The sequence below is a fragment of the Diceros bicornis genome, chromosome 15 (assembly GCF_020826845.1).
Source record: "Diceros bicornis minor isolate mBicDic1 chromosome 15, mDicBic1.mat.cur, whole genome shotgun sequence".
Classification (NCBI taxonomy): domain Eukaryota; kingdom Metazoa; phylum Chordata; class Mammalia; order Perissodactyla; family Rhinocerotidae; genus Diceros; species Diceros bicornis.
The window spans coordinates 29,249,795-29,271,661 of NC_080754.1; the positions used below are offsets into that span (position 1 = coordinate 29,249,795).

General features: G+C 36.1%; 1 protein-coding gene across 10 annotated transcripts in view; it reads right to left on the reverse strand.

Annotated features, from left to right (window-relative positions):
* DLG1 (discs large MAGUK scaffold protein 1) overlaps positions 1–21,867 on the reverse strand; it is a 289,399-nt gene that overhangs the window by 49,362 nt on the left and 218,170 nt on the right. For all 10 annotated transcript variants that reach the window (XM_058556076.1, XM_058556073.1, XM_058556078.1 and 7 more), the window contains one exon: positions 14,156–14,258. In XM_058556076.1, the coding sequence (XP_058412059.1) occupies positions 14,156–14,258 (103 nt within the window). The remainder of the gene's footprint in view (positions 1–14,155; positions 14,259–21,867) is intronic.

Here is a 21,867-nt window from a genome sequence, read left to right on the forward strand (position 1 = left end):
CATTGTGACCTCAGTCTATGCCATGAGGACCATCCAGCCAAAATCCTCCCTGAATTTCTAACCTACAGAATCCATAAATGGTTATTGTTTTAATCCACTAAGCTTTGGGGGTAGTTATGAAACAATACTAACTGGAACACAGTCTCACTGTGCAGTTTACTCTGTTCATATACATAACACACACATGATTATATACATACACACACACACACAAAAGGACGAGCCTCTCTAAACTTATATATATAATATATAAAAAATATTAAATTCCTAAACAATTATATAAACATATAAATATACAGATATAAATTTATATATAAAATGAAATTTATTTTTATAAATATATTTAAATAAAATTTATACTTATATATTTATTTCTAAAACTTTACATATTAAATAAAATTTATATTTATAAATATACGTTTACATATACATATATTTTTTTTTGGTGAGGAAGATTAGCCCTGAGCTAACATCCGTTGCCACTCCTCCTCTTTTTGCTGACGAAGATTGGCCCTGGATCCGTGCCCATCTTCCTCTATTTTATATGTGGGATGCCTGCCACAGCATGGCTTGATAAGTGGGGCACACGTCCGCGCCCGTGATCCAAACCTGCAAACCCTGGGCCCTGGGCCGCCAAAGCAGAGCGCGCAAACTTAACCACTATGCCACCAGACCAGCCCCTGTTTACATATTTATAAAAATAAATAATAAATATAAAACTAGGAAGGTTTTTTTTTTTTGTTCTAATGATAACCTTTTGTTTGGCTTTTGGCCCCCTACTATGAGCAATCTCCCCAGATCTGATTTGAAATATTATCCTTTTATATCCAGTTAAAAACTTTAAAGCAATTAGAAAGCTTATTCTATTTTCATATTATCTTCAGATCTTCCCATTTTCTGATAACTGTACTTTATCCAAATTGTCAGAGCATACAATCTTTTCATATTATACACTCTCTCCCTTATTACTATCTTAATTAACTGCTAACACCAGTCCTTATGTCAGTATCTCTCCCATTATTTGGGGCGTCTGAAGTTTGTTCTCTCTCCTCAGGAAGGGTTTACATGAATAATATCACCCTAATTCTTTGTTGATATATTTGATTGCAGTTTTTATATGTGACAGCCTGTTTGATTCACAGTTTCTTTCTTTGATTCTTTGAGTATGCTGACTCCACTGTCTCCTATAGACCACTGCTGATGCAGTTCAGACCACTGCTGATGCAGTTCTGATGACAATCTCATTTTCTTTCCTTTATAAGGGCATTTTTTTTTTTTGGCCTGGAATTCCACTGAATTTTTTCTTTTTAATTTCAATAATTTTATTAGAATATTTCTCAGTGCTGGTTATCACCTTAGGTACACGGAATATCCTTGTGATATGTAGTTTGAAAAAAAAATTTTGTAATTTTAGAGAAGTTTTCTTGTTTATATATTTTTAGTATTTGTTCTGGTTCTTTTTTCCTATGAGACTATAAATGTATGTTGAATACTCTTTCCCTACTTTCTATATCTGTCACTCTCAAATCCATTTTTATTCTTTCTTTGTTTCTTCATTATTTTTTAAAGATTGAAGCAATCACAAACTGTTTTTCCCAAACCATTTGAGAGTAGCTTGCCACCTTGATGTGTCATCACCTTTCAATATTTCAGTGTATATTTCCTACAAATAAAGATATTTTCTTATACAACCACAAAACCATCAAAATCAAGACAGTAACATTAATGCATTACTACCATCTAATGCTGACATCCCACTGAAGTTTCTCGAATAATGTCCTTTATAGCAAAAGGATCCAGTTCAAAATCATGAGTTGTCATATCTGAACATATGAGCATTTTAGTTGTTATATCTTTTTAGTCTCCTTCAGTCAGAACAGCTCCTTGGTCTTTCCTTGACTTCGTAATCTTAATACTGCTGAAGATTACAAGTCATTTTGTAGAACGTCTCTCACTTTAAGTTTGTCTGATGTTTCCACATGATTAGATCCAAGTTATGCAACTTTGACAGGAATATCACAGAAGAGATATTATGTTCTTGCCAATGCAGCCTATCACACGGTATGCAATTTTGATTTGTCCCATTAATAATCTTACTAACTTTCAGCACTTGATGAAGGTTGTCTCTGTCAGGTTTTTCTACTGTAAAATTACTCCTTTTCCCTTTGCAAATAATAAGTTATTGAAACCACGTACACTTTTCCATTATCATCAAACTTTCAATTAATTTATTTATTTACATTAGTAAAGACTCATGATTTCCTAATATATTCAGTGGATTATAATCTGGTATCATCATCATCAATCTGATGCTCAAAATGTTCCTGATTTGGTCAGTGGGAGCCCTTTCAAACTGGATTCTGTGTCCTTTTGACATGTCTCCATCATTCCTTGAGTACTTTCTTGCTTTCTGGCACAGGCTGTTACAGAACAATCTAGTACTTTCCCTGCCCCACTCCTGGAACCAGCCATTTATCCAAACAGCCGTGGTAATTTGGTGAGGAATAGTATTTAGAAGCCAAGATCTGAGTGTTAGGTATGTTCATTGCTATTGGGGTAGCAGCACTGAGTCCAGGCCCTCTCAGGATAGAGCTAGGAAATTTTATATATATATATATATATATATATGTAAAATAGATGCACGTTTATAACCACATTTATGTTCATATAAATTGAAAACCATACATTCATACTGATTTCTCCAATTCTAATCTAATATTATAGGGTTTATATTTAGTTTTCTCCCTTGCCATATTTATAACTCTTCTCCAACAATGAAAATCATGGTTAACACTACCCTTAACATATATATTCATTTGACCAATCTCTCTGTATGTAACCAGTCTTCTGTTGCTACTACCATCCACTTCCCAGACTGGGCTCAGTCCCACGTGTAACCCCCTCTCTTTGCTCAGGCTCTGACTCCTCACACCAGGACAGTCCCCTCTGTGGAAGCCCTCTTCACGGTTAAGTCTTAATGGGCCACCTAACCTTCCTGGCCCTGCAATACAGATAACTACCTTGCTGCGCTCCACCTAATGGCTTTAGAACTAAACAGATCAGGATGTGAAAGCGAAAGAGCTCTTCACTTTTGATTTTTAAAAACTTTCTCTTTTTCACCTACTTGCTTTAAGGAAATATCGTGCTCCTTCCAGATAAATTTAATCTTTGAAATAAAATTTTTCTTTTTTTCTAACAATTTCTGAGTTCTATCAATTCATTTATGTTGTTCTTTCATATACTCCATCATTTTTCTTTAACTTGTTTTGAAATATTAGGTTATATTTTTCATTTGTTTTGTGGGCATGTCTTTCTGGCATACTTTCATTGTCTGTGGAGACATTACTCTGATCCTTATTTTAATTTTTCAAACAGGTTTCCATTGGATTCAATCTTGATCCTTTTCTGCTGTTCATTTTTTTTTTTTTTTTGTGAGGAAGATCAGCCCTGAGCTAACATCCGTGCTAATCCTCCTCTTTTTGCTGAGGAAGACCGGCTCTGAGCTAACATCTATTGCCAATCCTCCTCCTTTTAGTCCCTCAAAGCCCCAGTAGATAGTTGTATGTCATAGTTGCACATCCTTCTAGTTGCTGTACGTGGGACGCGGCCTCAGCGTGGCCAGAGAAGCAGTGCATCGGTGCACGCCCGGGATCCGAACCCGGGCCAACAGCAGCGGAGCGCGCGCACTTAACTGCTAAGCCACGGGGCCGGCCCATCTGCTGTTCATTTTTATGTGAAATTGGTTTTCCTGAACTTTAGCTACAAGTATTGGGTCAGGATAGCTTTTCTATCTTCACAGTTCTTTTGTTTTTCTGTCAAGTGTTCAAAGATATAATCTCATACACTGTGAGATTTCCTGGCGTTGTACTTTCCCCCTACTCAACTGGACCTTCTACTTCCTATTATCCCTATCCTGCTCAATTTGGATTTTATTCCCAGTAGTTTTTCCTTAGTGTGGGGCTTTGAAGTGAAAGTGAGCAACAGCTGGTGAATTATGTCAGAGGGCCCAGACTGCTCCAGATCCTTCACACCTTACTGCAGATCTCTTGCACTTACATGGAGAGTGTGCAAAAACCCTCATAGTTTCAGATGCTGTTCTCAAATTGGCCCACTGCATTTTCCAGTGAGTACTGATTGGTTTTTGGGCTTCTTCTGTTGCTTCCCCTTGTACAGATGCTGATATCACAGAGCCTTATAGCTGTTTTTAGCTTGTTTACACCTGCTCATATTTGGGATTCACGGGGACACCTTTTCATCTAGTTTTGTTAAAAATCTGCTAATAAATTTTGGTTTTGCTATCCTAATTTTTTTGCTGGGGGTGGGGAGGAGGGAGTTCTGGGCAATTCAGCTTTAAATCTACTATCTTATTTTCTGTTTGTCCCACTGTTCTGATTCCATTATTTTAGTGGTTATCCTAGAAAATCATTAGGAAGTAATGAGTTTTCAATATTTATTACTTTTGTTTTTAATATTTTAAATATAATTTATTTGTACATTTATAAATTTTATTTTTAATAGTGACTGTTGAATAACTAGTTTGCAAAATTCCTGAAAATTTAATAATCGGCTCTTATGAGGCAGTATATCACTGATCTTATACATAAGCCAACTCTGTGCTTCCTTAGCTCTCTGAGTTCCCAGTTTTCCTTCACTTTTTGTTTGATAATTCCTTATTGCCTTAACAGATCTGTAATGCTTTTAGTAAGATATTCATTGTCTTGCATGTACATTATTAGCCGTTCTCAGCAATTTTGCTGATTGCATTAACAGAAGTCCTAGTGATCTACAATATTCCACATTTTAGGAATTTAAAAACTTTCTGTAAAAAGAACACATTACTTTTTATAGTGAGGCAGAAAAATACTCTTTCCTAAGAAGTAACTAAGTCATGAGAAAGCAGTTAAAGTCTCAGATATTCAACATTTAAGATAATGGAGAACTAAGTCAATTCCTGATACTCTCTTAAATTTGTGCCTTACTTATTTTGTTCACTTAATTCAGATTTTCATATTTATGGTCTTTACTTACTGTTAACAATTCCTCATAATCATCTGTATGTCTGTCCGGAACATACTTCAACACTGTCCTCAAAGTTACTTTTCTTTTAAACCTCCCATTTCATTTACCTAGCTACAATTCCTACCTTTTCCTTTTGTTTCAATCAACTCATACTTTTAGCTCTATCAATTTCCACCTTATAGCCATCTTGTGTACGTTTTCTTGTATTTTATTTCAGGGGATGAGTTGCATTTCTCTTTTTAGATAAGTCATTTGCATCCTTCTCCTAGAAATCGTATCACAACTTATTTCAGGAAAGCTACCGTTGGGAGAGAGCTAAAATGTTACATAGGAGATTTTCTCCATTCAGCATTCAGAAATTTCTGAACCAAACTATATTTCTTGTCTTTAAATATATTAGGGAATCTCTGAACTGCTGGCCATAAGTTAAATAATATGTATACACTTGTAAGAGGAGAGAGAATGTTTAATAGCTGATTTCCTATATTTTATTCGCCTTTTCAACTTCTAATCTTGTTTTCACTCCCTATACTAGAAGTGAAAAAATGAAAGAAAGTAGGGCAGGAAAGTGAGGAGAAATTGTACCCCTCCCAATCTCTTTTAAACTTGCAATCCCAACTATGAAGAATAAAACTCATTTATACTCTATAATGAAATATATTAATCACTATAAGAAATAAATGCTTGCAAAGAAATGCCACTAGTCCAGTACAACCTCTCTTTTCAGTCTCCACCTCTCCTCTCAACACCGGCTCAATATAAGGTTGACATAAGGGAAGCCATATCATAGAAAAGAAACCATATTGTAACTTAGAATGACCTCTGACTAACTCTGGATTTTATGGCCCCTCTCAGCTGCTATAAGTTGATAACTTTGTTCTTTTGAGTTCCTTAGGAATGTGATGATCCCCTGGCAGAGAGTCTATGCTGATAGCCATCATCAATGACAACTGAAAGATTAGGGTATAGGGTGTTGCTCCAGTCTCTGAGCATATTAAGTAAAACAAAAGACTGCCAGGAACTAAGACCAGATGGATGCCCCAACCCTCAGACCAGATGCCTCCACCCAGTAATCAGATGGATACCCCCACCCTGGGATCAGATGTCTCCTTCACTCGGAGACCAGCCCTCTATATAACTGGCCTGTAGTCTTTGTTCTGTAAGATGGTTCTTTGAGACATTAGTTGGCCATCTTCCCCATTGCTAGCCAGCAGTAATAATCTGTCCTTTCTTTTCCACCATCTTGCCTCTTGACGATTGGCTTTTGTCTTGCAGCAAGCAGATCATGCCCTTTGTGTGGTAACACTCTCTTCAGTCGTTACCAGAAGTAATAATGGAAATCAAATGAGGAGACTGTGGTTAAAACTCCACCTCTGCAACTCAGATTTAAATTACAGCTTTGAAACTCAGAAGAGTTAAGCAGCTCTGGCCAAACCTCTCAGCTTTTCTAGACTTCAGTTGAGTCACTTGAAAATTAGGGATAATAATACCAATCTCAAAAGATGTTTTTTCCTTGTGAAAATGAAATAAAATACTTCACAAAGTTAAGACGTTTAAACAATGGGAAAGAGAAGATATGTTTATTTTTTTCCCTTTTATGTCTTTTTCCTTTATAATATCATTGCAATATAATTAATATTTTCTGAACCCAAAATAGAGATTTAAGGTCTCAAAGTTGGTATAGTATACTTGAGGAACAATGAGATAAAATATTTGAGGTTAGGGCTTTTTATGAGGGAGGTAGCTTTAGTGTGCAGTTGAGAGAGTGAGTTCAGGGTGTGGGGACCCACTTGGAACCCCAGAGTTGCCATAAAGATTATTTTAAGCTGAAGACATTTGAGATTCAACAAATGCAGGGGGAAAAAAGCCTTCTCAGGGCTTCCCTTATCTGAGTAAAAGCAGCAACTTCTGGGAAACGAGGCTATCATAAATACCCTCTCCTGGGGAGTTTTAGAGCCCTGAAGAAGATGGAAAGACCACTCATATCTGTATAGACAAACATTATTGAAACCAGCAAACAGTTAGCCATTGATGATTGAGCAGCTAGTAACTACTGGAATTGGTCACCTCAAAATATATCTCTGCCTGAACAACATTTTGGCCCCCACCCCCACTAACTAACCAAAGGAGTCAGCACGGGAGGCGTGCCCCCAGAACAGGCCATTACCACAAACATCTCTGGGTATCTGGGTGTGTCCATGCTAAGCCCATTCTTAGTTCTGGTTACCCTTTATAACAGACATTTACATTTGTAAAGAAAATCTCCATTTTTAAAGGTATCTTCTTCCCTGTACCACGAAGAAAGAGGGGAGATGGCCTTACCTAGAAACTTATCAGAACAGAAGGTGAGGACTTAAATCTGCATGATAAACTTACCCATTGTTAACTGTACTGTTTAGGCAATATGCTGACTCCTACTAGATTCCCATAGGTAACATCCCCCTGGAGTCAGAGTCACCATGGTAAAGGATGTTTGAGCTATTTTTTCAGGAACTGAACCCCTTGTTCACTTCAGGCCGGATTGAGACCACCAACCCATCAACTGGGCCCGTGCAGACACGTGTCGGATAAGCGACCTTCTGACGGCAAGAGGTTGGAACTCCACCCTTCGGGCATGCTAATGCTGCCATTCTGTGAAGATGCATCCTACTAAGAGGCATGAAGCCTGACTACGCTTGCCCAGATCATCAATTACCACATCTCTCCTCACCTCCAATCATTTCAAACCACCTTGCCCCCTACCCCATAAATATCCCTGAGTCCCTATTTTCGGGGAAGCGGATTTGAGATTCATTCTCCCGTTTTCACACTTGGCTGCTTGTGATTAATAAACCCTCTCTCTCCGCAATCTTGTCGTCTCGGTGATTGGCTTTCTGGGCAGCGGGCAAAAACGGACCTGGTGCAGTAACATTATCACAAACTTTCTCCTAAAAACCCATTCGTCTCTCCTAAAGAAAACTATTTGTTTTTCCCATGGAAGGCTTTTCTCTCTACTCCCTTTTCCATACTAACTTAGGTATATAAGCCTTTAACTTTAACCATTTAATGAGCCAGCTACTTCTTTTGTTGGATCCTTGTATGCATACAAAATAAACCTTTTCCTCCTGTTAATCTGTCTCATGTCAGTTTAATTCACAGGCCCCCAACCACTGAAACTAAAAGGGTAAAGGAAAAGTTCTTCCTCCTTTACAAGGGGCTAGAAGAAATCTTAACCACTTAACAGCTGTGTAACTGGCAAGTTACTTAATCTTTTTGTGCCTTACTTTACTCAACTCTAACGTAAAATGGGGATATACAGTGTCTACCTTATAGGGTTTTATGGGAATTAAAAGAGTTAATAAATGGAATATGGTTAGCACCATGCCTGGTACACAATTTTTTCTATTATATTCTATCTCCCAACCCATAGGAGATTCTTGAATTACAGACCAGGAACTATTTGTCAAAATTTTGTAACCTCTGGATATGGAGTAAAAAACTAGCATAGTAAATCCAATGCCCATGTTTGATTTCGGATTATGATTCCGCAAAATGATTAGTAGTAAAGCTCTAAAAAATGAACTATTGCTTGTCTTTGGAGTTAGCAAAGCTGAGGGATGTTATGATATAAAGTCCCTTTATGGAAGACTAATAGGCAAGCTATAGATGCTAAAAGATAAAAACTTACTCCTACCAAAGCTTACCTCTTTGCTCTTTGTCTATTTGTATGTATGTATGTATATATGTATGTCAGATTAGCAATGAAGCAGAGAATCCCAAGGGATTTGTCATTAGTAAAGTAAAGATACTAACTGCAAGGAGATGACTGATTATCAGACTGTCAGGCGACTCCTTTTGTACTTCTTAAAATGGCCAGCTCACTGAGAAAAAAAATCTGAGTTTTATCTTCAACTTATATCCTCGGCCCTCATAGCAGTTACACACTGATGATGTGTAATACGTTTTTTTAAAAAGTGCTATACAACAAAAATACATTGTTAAAAATACATAATTAATATTAAAACAAAACATAAAGCTACAGCGTTACTGCCTAGTAAACAAACATAAGGTAAATAGCAATACAGCAAGGAGGACAGGCGAGTTTTCAAAGTACAGTCGGCACTCCGTATCTGTGGGTTCTGCAACAGCGGATTCAACGAACCGTGGATCAAAAGGACTATGATGGTTGTGTCTATACTGAACATGTACAGACTTTCCTTGTCATTATTCCCTAAACAATATAGTATAACAACTCATTACATAGTATTTACATTGTATTAGATATTATAAGTAATCTAGAGATGATTTGAAGTCTGTGGGAGGATGTGCATAGGTTATATGCAAATACCACATCATTTTATATACGAAACTTGAGTATGTATACTCTGATTTTGGTATCCATGAGGGGTCCTGGAACCAATCCTCCACAATACTGAGGGACGAACTGTACCTAAAACACGCCTTTAAATTTTAACTCTTCTATCTTTGGTCTTCTGTTATTCTTTACCTAGGATGACATTTCTTCTCTCTGTCCATCTAAATCCTATCCATTCTTTAGGTTGCCGTTAAGCCCTAATCCTACTCTATGGCATCTTTTCTCATGCCAGGCAATATAACTTACCTCGTTTTGAATTCCCAAGGTAATGTCTGTCTTCTGTGCTCTATTGGTACTTACTTTGTGTTTATTAGGCAATGGTACTATAGCTGTGATAAAAGAATACAGTACACATCAACATTGCCAGACTAAGCACTCGTTAAAATATTCCCAGGGGAAGTATCTAGCTATTGAACGCAATAAACCTGGGACTCAATCCTAGCTATTACGAGCTTTGTTATCTGAGTCTACTTCATCATCTGTATGTACGGATAGAGCTACGTATTTTATAAGGCTCTAGAGCAAAGCTTAAATAAATAATAAACAAATAGGCACCTAAATAAACATACACCTACAAATGTGTTAGTGTTATAAACGAAAAATATCACAGGGCTATGAGAAATGGATCATGAGAAGGAGCCAGCTATATAAAGGATAGGGGGAAAGAATATTCTAAGAAAGAACAGAATAAGCAGAGAATTAAGAAAGTATCTTGTGCAATCAAGGGTGTGAAAGGTGGCCTGTATGGTTAGAGCTTAAGCAGCAAAGGATGGAGTAGACGGCATGCCGTGAAGCCACATGTGTCCTGCTGAGCTCAATCACACAGGGCCCTTGCACCTATTAAAGGGTTTGAATTTTATTCAGAGTATATGTTTTAAATGGGAAATGATACAATTCAATCTTTGTATTTACAAAGATTATTTTGGCTGATGAACTGAGAATGTTGTTGTTAGTGCTGCTGAGTTGATTCTGACCCCTAGCGACCCTGTGTACAGCAGAGCGGAACCCTGCCTGGTCTTTTTGTGCTATCTTCTCACCTTCCAGTGCTACATCAGACAGTGCTTGGCTGCTATTCATAGGGTTTTCATGGCTAGGTTTTCAAAAGTGGGTGACCAGGTCCTTCTTCCTGGTATGCCTTAGTCTGGAAGCTCTGCTGAAACCTGTCCACCATGGGTGACCCTGGTGGTATTTGAAATACTGGCGGCACAGGTTCCAGCATCACAGCAACATGCAGAAGCCACAGTGTGACAACTGACATCTGGGTGGTGTGGTTCCCTGACCAGAAACGAACCCAGGCCATAGTGGTGAGAGTGCCAAATCTTAACCACTAACCACCAGGGCTAGCTGAACAGAGAATGGATTGGAGAAAATCAAGAAAGAAGTAAGGAGACTTGTTAGAGGCTATTAAAATAGGTCAGGTAAGAGATGACGGTGGCTTTCATTAGGGTAGTGGCTGTGATACAGAGGTTGACAAAGGGGAGAGAGGTCAAGGATGACTCCTAGGCTTCCAGCTTAGGCATCAACAGAGAAGCCATTTACTGCAATAGTAAAAGAATTGTTTCAGACATGCTCAATTTCAAACACTAGGGAGAAATCCAATAGGACACATAAGTCTGGTGTTCAGGAGATGTTCAGAAAGAAAATACATATACAAGAGTAATCAATATAAGGGTCTAATCTTGAAACATAGAAGATGCCTACTAAATAGTAGCTATTCAAATAATGATAAGCAGAATGCAAATTCTGGTTACAAAAATGGCTCCATCAAGACTCGAATAGTTTAAAGTTTTCAATACAACTAAAGAAAAAGTATCAATCAGAAAGGTTCATATAGAAGAAAAGAATTGAAATCACAAGAAAAGAACAAAAGAAAGAAAGAAAAACAGAGTAAAAACACATAAAAAGATAATCTGAAAGGGAGATTCCTGGGCCCATTCAATAACTATCCTAGGAAAAGGGTGCCAACCATCAGTGGCAAGTACATCCAGTGCATACAGGGGTACACTAGGCTTAGTTAAGAGCCACTAAATATAAAAATGGTAAAATTAACTATCCTTGTTCTGATCTGTGCTCATCAAGAATTAGAGCAGTTCTTCCTTCTATCAATCAATTTTTACCCTCTTATTGATAACTTAATATTTTTACCTGGGTCCCAGAAGATTCTTTCTTGATAAACATTAACTAGAATGTCTGAATTTTGACCATTCTGAGTCAATTTTCTATCACGCTGTGTCCTTTCAATATAAAGATCACTTCTCTTTAATTCAGGGAAGTTTTCTTGCATGTATTATAATTTCAAATATTTATTCTCTTCTTTTAAAAAAATTTTTTTCAGAAGGTCTAATTATTTATATTTTGCATATATGTAATTACCTGTCTTCCAGTGATAATATTTTCTCTCTAATCTTTTAAAATTCTCTTTATTTCTGTTTCATTTTGTTACTCTTCCTATCATATCCTCTATGTCCCCTATTGATTTTTCTGCAGTGTCTCTTTGCCTTTGTGTTCCAATTTAAGAAACTGGTTTGCTTTCTTCTTCTTTCTTGGGTTCTGCTAGCTCAAAATTAATCTTTTCTGGTTGTTAAGCCATCTCTTCCTACAGTTCTTACATTTCTACTTTGTGGTCTTCTTTCAAAGATGTGAATGCATAAATTGTTGAAAATATTAAGATCAAATTTTCATCTGATTTGTGTCAATGTATTTTTTCTGTGTGTATACGTGTGTGTGTGTAACTAACTTTTATCTGTTGCCAAGCTCCGCTGTTTGTTTCCACCTCTTCTTATTAATATCTTTGTATGAATGCTAGGCCAGTTACTTTTAAATTACTTATTACTAAATGAGCTGGATTTTGCTGGACTAGCTATTTGGCTAGATCAGAAAGTTTAGGGGTGTAGGCAGATGGAAGCACAGGTTATCTTTACAGCCTTTAAAACCGAAAGACATTATCTGATGTTATCAAGACAGACTTGCTTCACCCAAATGAGTCCTCTACTTATCGAAACCAAACCACATCAATGATGGCTTCTGTTCTAGCCTACTCCAAGTCTCATGAGGCTTGCCATAAACAAGGGATAATGTTTTTATACCTCAAAAACAAGTCCCTCATCTTTAGGAAGTACACTTTTCTGTGATATTCTAAGCTCTGCCACCACTGAGCATTCTCAACATTCCATGTTTTTACTCTTCCCCTCTTTCCAAGTGGCTTCTGTCAAGATCTCAAGCTTCTTAAGGAGCCTTTGCCCATATTTTGTTGTCCAGGTATTATATCTGCCTTCTTAGTTTTGCTTAATGTGAGGTGGAGTTGTGTGGGTAGAAGTATACATGTATGTTTTATTTTCCTTGTTGCTTTTGTGTTTTCCAGGAGGTCAGAGCAGACAGTGACTTACCCTTAATTATACCTAAATAGTCTATATTCCTTATAAACATATAAATGAGAGGCTTTCTATAATATTAAGCAACCAGTGAATAACTTGGCTTCAATACAGTATACCTATAGAGCAAGAATGTGTTGGCCAGAAGATAAAACTATATGTGGTCCCACTGGCAGTTTTGTTTCTCACAGAAATTAATAAATTAGAATTCTGACTTCATACATTAGTCCCTATTTGTTTGGTTAATGTGAATTTATTTGGAATTTACCCCTTATGTAAATGAATTTACCCATGTTCAGTTACTGAACCTAAAATGCTGAAGTATACAAGACTGTACATATTATGAAATAGCAAGCAATGCCCAACAAGCTACTTTGATCAGCTAAAAAACCTATTAGGTTTTGTCACAAAAATAAATTCCACTCAATATAAACTAACACACAAAGAGAACAGTTTGGTGCTTACCAGGGGGAAGGGAGTTGGGGCGCGGGCACAAGGGGTGAAGGGGTGCTTTTATATGGTGACTGACAATGTACAGCTGGAATCTCACAATGTTATAAACTATTATGACATGAATAAAAAAATAAAGCAGAAATAAAAAACAAACAAAATAAATAAATAAATTCCACTCCAAGAAGATAATAATAAATATAACAGTTGCTAACTTATAGAATGTTTCACTTGGCTCCTTTTGTCCCATCATTCTTTCCTTCTCTACCTTGTTGTTTATGAACATTAACCAGTATGCTATGTATTCTTTTGGGTTGCTTTTTAAATTCCACTGAGGTTTTATCAGAGAAGTGGTTATGTTGATGTACACTAGAGTCTTATATATGTTTAATATGGCATGACTTCAAACTTTCCATTACCATTTTCTTCCCCTAGGAACTCAGGAAGGTCATGTCCATGATACTTCACTATCTAGAAACACATTGCATCCCAAACTTGTATTCTTTCTCTTTATTTTAAATAGCAATAAAGGCTATTAGAAACATATCTTAAGGCTTGATATTAATAAATATAATCTAACTCAAATGTTAGAAAAAATTGGGAAGACCTAATTTTCTTTGGCAACATTACTACTTTTGCTTATGGTTTTTATTATTCTTTTGGATCACTGAGCTAGTAAAAGGTATGTGTTTGGTTAGAGAACAGACTTTAAAAAATAAACACTTGAAAATTAATCCAACTAATGGTGAAATACTCAAAAGAGTTGGCAGATACCAGGTTTTACATCCTATTAAAAACCCTTTGACATGGATAGTGGATTAGGTTCAGACTAAACCAATACTAGATTAATAAATCAGACCAAAACAAAAAGAAGGTGTTAAGCTTGGCAAGTTAAAACATTATTAACAATGATAATTCTAAAAACTGAAACAAACAATAAACATAGCAAGAATTTTATTACCTTCAGGTCGATACTGTGCAACAATTGTGACAGCTTGGCCAGCATTTTTCAAAGCAGCTGCTGCCTGCTCATGGCTGGCAGTTCTGAGGTCAACACTGTTTACCTGTAAATCAAACCAAATCTTAAATTTGAAAGAAAATTATCACACTGGTTAGAAATCACAACAGATTATTCCTTGAGTAGGCATAGGTAAAAAAAAAAAAAAAATTATTTGCAATTACTTTATCACTAAAATATTTTCTTGTTCTGATGTACTAAAAATATATCTGACATAACACGAAATATTACTATCAATCAAAGCAATTTTACTCACTAAAAATACTTTGCTTAATGTCAAATGAGTAGAACCAAAACATTTTCCTCCAGGTTTTCCAGAAGGCTGTCTATCAATCTCTCGAGAAACATACGTTAATTTGACAACCTGAAAAATCAACAACTGTCATCATTTTGTACATTTCATTTCACTAGTACCTCAAGCAATGGAAGGGAAATTCATTTTGTTTGTAGCATCCTTTCAACTCTTGCCACATTTTCACTCCTATTACTCATCTCAATTCCAATTCTCTTCCTTCCTTTCCCAAACTAAAGCTTGCATTCTTTTGGAGTAACAGGAAAGCAATTATTTAAAAGTATTAAAATAGCTCAGATTTCAAGGACTGACATTTAAACAGAGTAAATGTTATTAAACGAGCAAGGAGACATTTTTTGAATACAGGGCTCTTTGGGTGAAATAATTATTGAGGTGATCAATCCCACTCGAGAAGAATAAGCAACTTAACTCTTATTTCTGAAAGGCTGCCAATACCTAGTATATACTGCAAGGCACACCATCTTAAGAGATTGTACCTTTTTCAACGAAAGAAAAACTTAGTAAGACATTCATGGGAGTATTACACTTGAATGTAATAAATTTTAAATATTTAAATTGTTTTTTCCCCCTAAGAAACAGCAATGGATAGAATACAGCAACGTCCAGACCTTCATAGAATATTTTTGGAAAGGAATAAGAATCATCATACAATTTTTATATGAAAGCTGGTTTTGTCGACATCTAATCTAAAACCTGTTAAAGATCATATACTAATTTTGGAAAATTTGACTACGAGCCCAGAAATTCTTGGGATCATTAAATTTACATAAAAGAACATTTTAACCATGAAAAGACTTGATATTTTATATAATCTATAAAGGATATCATTATGCAACAAGCTAAAACATACACACTTCTCGAATGAAAACCAAGATCCAAAAACCTTAATTTAAACAAATGTAACGTAACATGGTTTTATTAGAGAATATCTCTAGCTGAAGGCTATAAAAAACTCAACACAATGTATAAATAGTTCTACTTTCAGCATAAAGAAAATCCTCTGAATTCCCAGGAGAACAAACAAGGGAAGAAATATAAAGGAAGATAAACTTTCACAGATTATTATAGAGAAGATTGTAATTTTTAATGAATTATTCTTGAGCATCAAATCCTTCTGCTACAGAAAAGATCTGAAGACAACCTATATAGGTTCAAAAGACAACAATCTGTTAGCAAGATTACATATTAAAAACTTTCTAAATATCTTTGAACATTTTAATGGAAGATACATTATCAAGGATATTTTAGAAGAAATCCTTGTAATAGTTTATGTCTTTCTAGGAATTTATCAATAATACTATATACAACTACACGATATACCACAATAATCTATATAACACATACATTGTAAAATGTCCTTTGCCTTTAGTAATAAGTTTTGTTTTAAAGTCTACTTTGTCTGATATTAGTATAGCCATTCTGGGTGTTTCTCGGTTACTGCTCGCATAGTATATTTTTTCCAACCTTTTACTTTCAATCTTTGTTGAAAGTAAACCATTGTGTCTTTGAATCTCAAGTGTGTCTGTTGTAGACAACATATAGTTGGATTGTGTTTTCTAATCTACTCTGTCAATATCTGTCTTTTAATTAGAGCACTTAATCCATTTACATTTAATGTAATTATTAAAAAAGTAAGATGTATGTCATCTTTTTTGTTATTCTTTTCTTTACACCTTATGTCTTTTTTGTTCCTCTATTATTCCACTACTACCTTTTTTTGTTAAATGTTTTCTAGTATATCATTTTAACTCCCTTGTCATTTCTTTTATTAGACATATTTTATTTTCTTCGTGGTTTCTCTGGATTAAAATTAATATTTTACAATGATCTACTTTGGATTAATACCAAATTAGTTTCAATAGTACATAAAAACTCTGCTCCTATATAACTCTGTGCCCTCTACCCTCCCCTTGTGATACTAGTGATACTACTGTGATATAAATTAAATCTTTATCAATACAGATTTAAAGTTATTACTTTGTTCAGTTGTCTTTTAAATCATATAGGAGAAAAAAAGATTTATAAACAAAAAATACACTTAGGCTGTTTATAGTCACCTATGTAGTTACCTTTATTGGTGCTCTTTATTTATTCATATGGGTTTGGGTTACTTTCTAATGTCCTTTCATTTTACTCTGAAGGTTTCCCTTCAGTATTTCTTGTAAAGGGCAGATTTACTAGAGATGAACTTCCTAAGCTTTTGTTTATCTGGGAATGTCTTGATTTGTCCTTCATTTCTGAAGGATAGTTTGGTTGGATATAGAATCCTTGGTCAATAGCTTTTTTCCTCAGAACTTTTAATGCGTCATCCCCCCATGGTTTTTGATGAGAAATCAGCTGTTAATCTTATTGAAGATCTCCTGTATGTAATGAATCATTTCCTTCTTTCTGCTTTCAAGATTCTCTGTTTTTTGACAGTTTGATTATGATGTGTCTATGGTGTGGATCTCTTCAAGTTTATTCTACTTAGAGTTCACCAAGCTTTTCAGATGGGTACAATAATGTTTTTCATCAAATGTGGGAAGTTTTCAGCCATTATTTATTTAGATCTTCTTTCTGCCCCTCTCTCTCTTCTGTCATTGTGAGACTTCATTATGCATATGTTGATATACTTGATGGTATCCCACAGGTCTTCGAGGCTTGATTAATTTTTCTTCATGCTGATTTTTTCTTCTGCCAACTGAAATCCACTGTTAAGCTTGTCTGAGGGACTTTTTTCATTTCAGTTATTGTACTTTTCAACTCCATAACTACTATTTGGTTCTTTTTTATAACAGAAATCTGTTTATTGATATTCTACTTGGTGAGATATTGTTCCTATACTTTCCTTTCATTCTCTAGACATGGTTTCCTTTAGTTCTTTGAATATATTTGAAATATCTGATTTAAAGTCTTTGTCTACTAAGTCCAATGTTGGGTTTCCTAGGGACAGTTTCTTTTGATTGCTTTTTTTCCTGTATACAGGCCATATTTTCTTGTTTTTCTGCATGTCTCATAGTTTTTTGTTGAAAACCGGACATTTGAAATAATACAATGTAGCAACTCTGGAAATCAGATCTGCCCTCCTACCCAGGGCTTGTTATTGTTGCTTTTGGTTACAGTTGCTGTTTGGTGACTTTTCTGAATTCTATCAAGTTCGTATTCCTTGCTGTGTGTACCACTGACGTCTCTTGCCTGGTTAGCTCAACATTCAGTTAATAATTGGAGAGAGATTTCTTTAAATGCACGGACTCCTTGCTGAAGGGCTCTGTGTGCATGTTGGGCAACTCCTTCAACACTCAGCTAGGCAATTGATAACTCTGCTTTAATCTTCACTTCCTGCTTGCACAGATCCTCATGATTAGCCAGAGGTGAGAGTTTAGGGCCTTTTCAGGTCTTTCCTGAGCATGCACACAGTCTAGGACATGCATGTGTCCTCTTAGATGCCAAGGAGTATGTCAGGGCTTTTCAAGGCCCTATGGTGATCTCATTCCCCAGTTTTTCCTTTTAAGCTTTTTGAATAGCCTACTGTTTGCCCTGTTACCCAATGTCTCAGGCAGCCATAATGTGCCTGTAATTATTTTCACAATTACCCTGGGGGAAAAGGCTTTTGCATAGGTGGAACTCTGAATCAGGTCAAATACAGAGAACCTTGCAAATAGGGTATTCCAAGAACCACCAGACCGGTCAAATTGTTACACTTCTCTAGGAAAGAGGCTCTGAAAGTTCCACCCCCATTCTACTCTCTCTAGTGGCTGTCAGGCTACTGATTTTCACTGTAAATGTGGGCTATTTTTCAAGGCTAATGTGGTGCTGGAGAGCAGGGGATGGGATTCAGGCAAGTTAAAACAAAGCTTACTCTTATGGAGATTCAGCCATTTTTCTTGAATAAACACTTCCTGAATTGCTGCAATTCTTTGGTTAATTTCCAGAGTTTTAAAAAAGTTTATTTTGACAATTTTAGCCACTTCTCACTGCTTTGATGGAGGAGAGAATTTTTGTTGAAGTCTTTGGGTCACTTCTGATTCTAAGATTCTAAATTTTTAGTGAATATCAACTATATTCTCCACTATGCTTGGCATCATTGGAAATATCAGTAATACCGTATTTATACCATATTGAAAAATGTGGTGTTCTACATCTGTAATAGATCTTGATTTCAAAAGCTTCTTTCTTCAGCAAAATAAAATATGCAAAAGGGAATATTTTATAAAACTTATTATTTATTTCCTTGCTTTCTCAAGTAACTTATTTATATTTTTCTCAGTAATGGGGGTTGTCATTAAGAACATCAATAACAGAGATGGCTTTAGAATAGTGGTTCACAAAGTTTGGTCACAGGAGCAGCAACATCAGCATCTCACAGAAACTTGTCAGAAATACAAATTTTCAGATCCTACCCAAGTCATACTGAATCAGAAACTTTGGGGATGGGGTCTAGGAATTTGTCTTTTAACAAGGCCTTGAGGTGATCAAGTGAAAGACTGAAAAGAGCTCAATTTTGTTTAATGAAGTACTTAAGTTTGTTTCAGGGTTTCATGTTAAGTTTTGAATATCTTTTCTCATGTTTTTCTCTTGCTCCTAAGGTTTTTCCTATTGCTCTCAGGGTATTTCCCTAGAAAAGCTTAGTAACAAGCATTAAAATTTTAAGGTTATTGATGCATACCGTCAAACGTTAAGGCTGTATTTAACTTACACTCACATTAGGGTAAGCAACTAATCTGGATTGCCTGGGAACATCAGTTTTAAAATTGAGACTAAAGGGGCTTTCAGACATGGGGCTTTCCAGTGCTAAAACTGAGAAAGTTCTGGGTAAACCAGGCTCTGTTGGTCAGTCTGACATACTCTAGCAGTGTGTCAGTGACCCATATAAATTGGTCCCACATGGACAATTTAAAAAAAAAATCTGTTTTTGCTTTGAGTTTTTCACACCTAACTTTAAGCCAACTGAAAATTTATTTTGACACAAGGTGTGAAGTGAGGCTCTAAGCTAATTTTATTCCCTTAAATAACTAGCTAATTTATCCAACAACATTTATTTTTAAAAATCCATTCCTTACCCCAATATGTCCTTATCATACTATAACTTACTTAAAAAATTTAAATTACAGTATAATTTATAAGCAATAAAATATACAAATAAGACAGTTCAGTTGGGAGGATTTTCCACAACTGTGCACACCCATGAAACCACAATCCCAAACAAGACATCCACCTTTTCCATCAACCAACCCAGACATTTCCACTGTGCCTCTTTATAGTCAACAACAAGCACCAGCAAGCACTTTCTGACTTCAATCAATACAAATTAGTGTTGCCTGCTTATGATTATCATATAACTGGAATAATACAGTAGGTATTTTTGTGGTATGTTTTGTTTTACTCAACATGATGTTTTTTAGTGTCATCTTTGTTGTTTTGAGTTTCAGTAGTTCATTACGTTTTATTGACGAGTAGCATTATTTTGCATAAGTATACCACAATTTATTCAGCTATTTTACTATGATGGACACTTGAGTCATTTCCAGATCTGGATTATTATGAACAGGGGTGTTAGGAACACTTCTGTTAGTGTTTTTGTAGACATATGATTTTTTGGGTAAAATCTGGATGGTAAGGTTAGATATACATTTAATTTCTTAAAAACTTTCCCAAAAGTTGTTGTAGTGGTTGTACAATTTTACACACCCACCAATAATGAATGAGAGTTATAACGGCTCCACATCTTCACCAGTTCGTCATCATCAATTTTTTTATTTTAGCCATTCAACTGGTATATGGTATTTTGTTATAGCTTTAAAAATATCTGTTTTTATTTAGGTATAATTTACATTCGATAAATTAATTTTTTTTTTTTTTTGCAGGGGAAGATTTGCCCTAAGCTAACATCTGTTGCCAGTCTTCCTCCTCCCTCCCGCCCCCACCAAAGCCCCAGTACATAGCTGTGTATAGTTCTAAGTTCTTCTGGTTCTTCTATATGAGCCACCACCATAGCATGGCTATTGACAGACGAATGGTGTGGTTCCGCACCCGGGAACAGACTTCAGGTCGCCGAAGCAGAGCGCACTGAACTTTAACTGCTGGGCCATCAGGGCTGGCTCAATAAATTAATCTTTTTTAGTTTACAGTTAAGAGTTTTGACAAATTCCATCTGTTGTGTAGCCACTGCCATAATAAATATATAGAAAAGTTACATCACTCCCACCCAAATTCCTCCAATATACTTTATTCATTGTGTTTTTCACATTGCCCTGATGCCTAATGTTAAGCACCTTTTTATGTGCTTATAGACCATTTATACTTTGCTTTGTGAAATATTTAAGTCTTTTGCTTGTTTTTAGATGAGGTTACTCATCTTTTTATTGTTGACTTGTGGAGACATTTATATATTCTGGATACAAGTCTTTTGTCAGATATACATACTATTTTTTCCCCACTGTGTGGCTTGCCTATTTGGTTTCTTAAAGGCACCTTTTTTTATGGTTAGTGTTTTATGTATCTTGTCCAAGAAACTGCTGTCTACCCCAGGGTTGCAAAGATATCCTCCTATGTTTTCTTCTAGGAAAATTACGGCTTTGGGCATTACATTTAGATTTATAACCCACCTAGGATTAATTTTTATATCTGGAGTAAGACTGGGTTGAGGTTCACGTTTTTCCATAGAGATATCCAGTGGTTTCAGCATCATTTATTAAAAAGACCTTCCTTTCACCATTGAACTGAACTGGTCCCTTGGTCTTTTTTTTTTTTTTTAATATTTTATTGCCATTTCCCCATTTATTCAATTTTATTTATTTATTTATTTATTTATTTATTTATTTATTTATTTATTTTATTTATTTTCCCCCAAAGCCCCAGTAGATAGTTGTATGTCATAGCTGCACATCCTTCTAGTTGCTGTATGTGGGACGTGGCCTCAGCATGGCCAGAGAAGCAGTGCGTCGGTGCGTGCCTGCGATCTGAACCCGGGCCGCCAGCAGCGGAGCACGCACACTTAACCGCTAAGCCATGGGGCCGACCTGGTCTTTTTTTTTTTTTAAGGTGTTCTTTATTTATTTATTTTGTGAGGAAAATCAGCCCTGTGCTAACATCCATGCCAATCCTCCTCTTTCTGCTGGGAAAGACCGGCCCTGAGCTAACATCCGTGCCCATCTTCCTCCACTTTATGTGGGACACTGCCACAGCATGGCCCGACAAGCAGTGCGTCGGTGCCCGCCCTGGATCTGAACCCGGGCCGCCAGCAGCGGAGCTGCTCCACGCCACGGGGCCGCCCCGGTCCCTTGGTCTTATTTAAGAAATCTTTGCCTAATCTACGTTCACTAAGATTTTCTCAGGTTTTCTTCTAGAAGTTTAGTTCCACGAT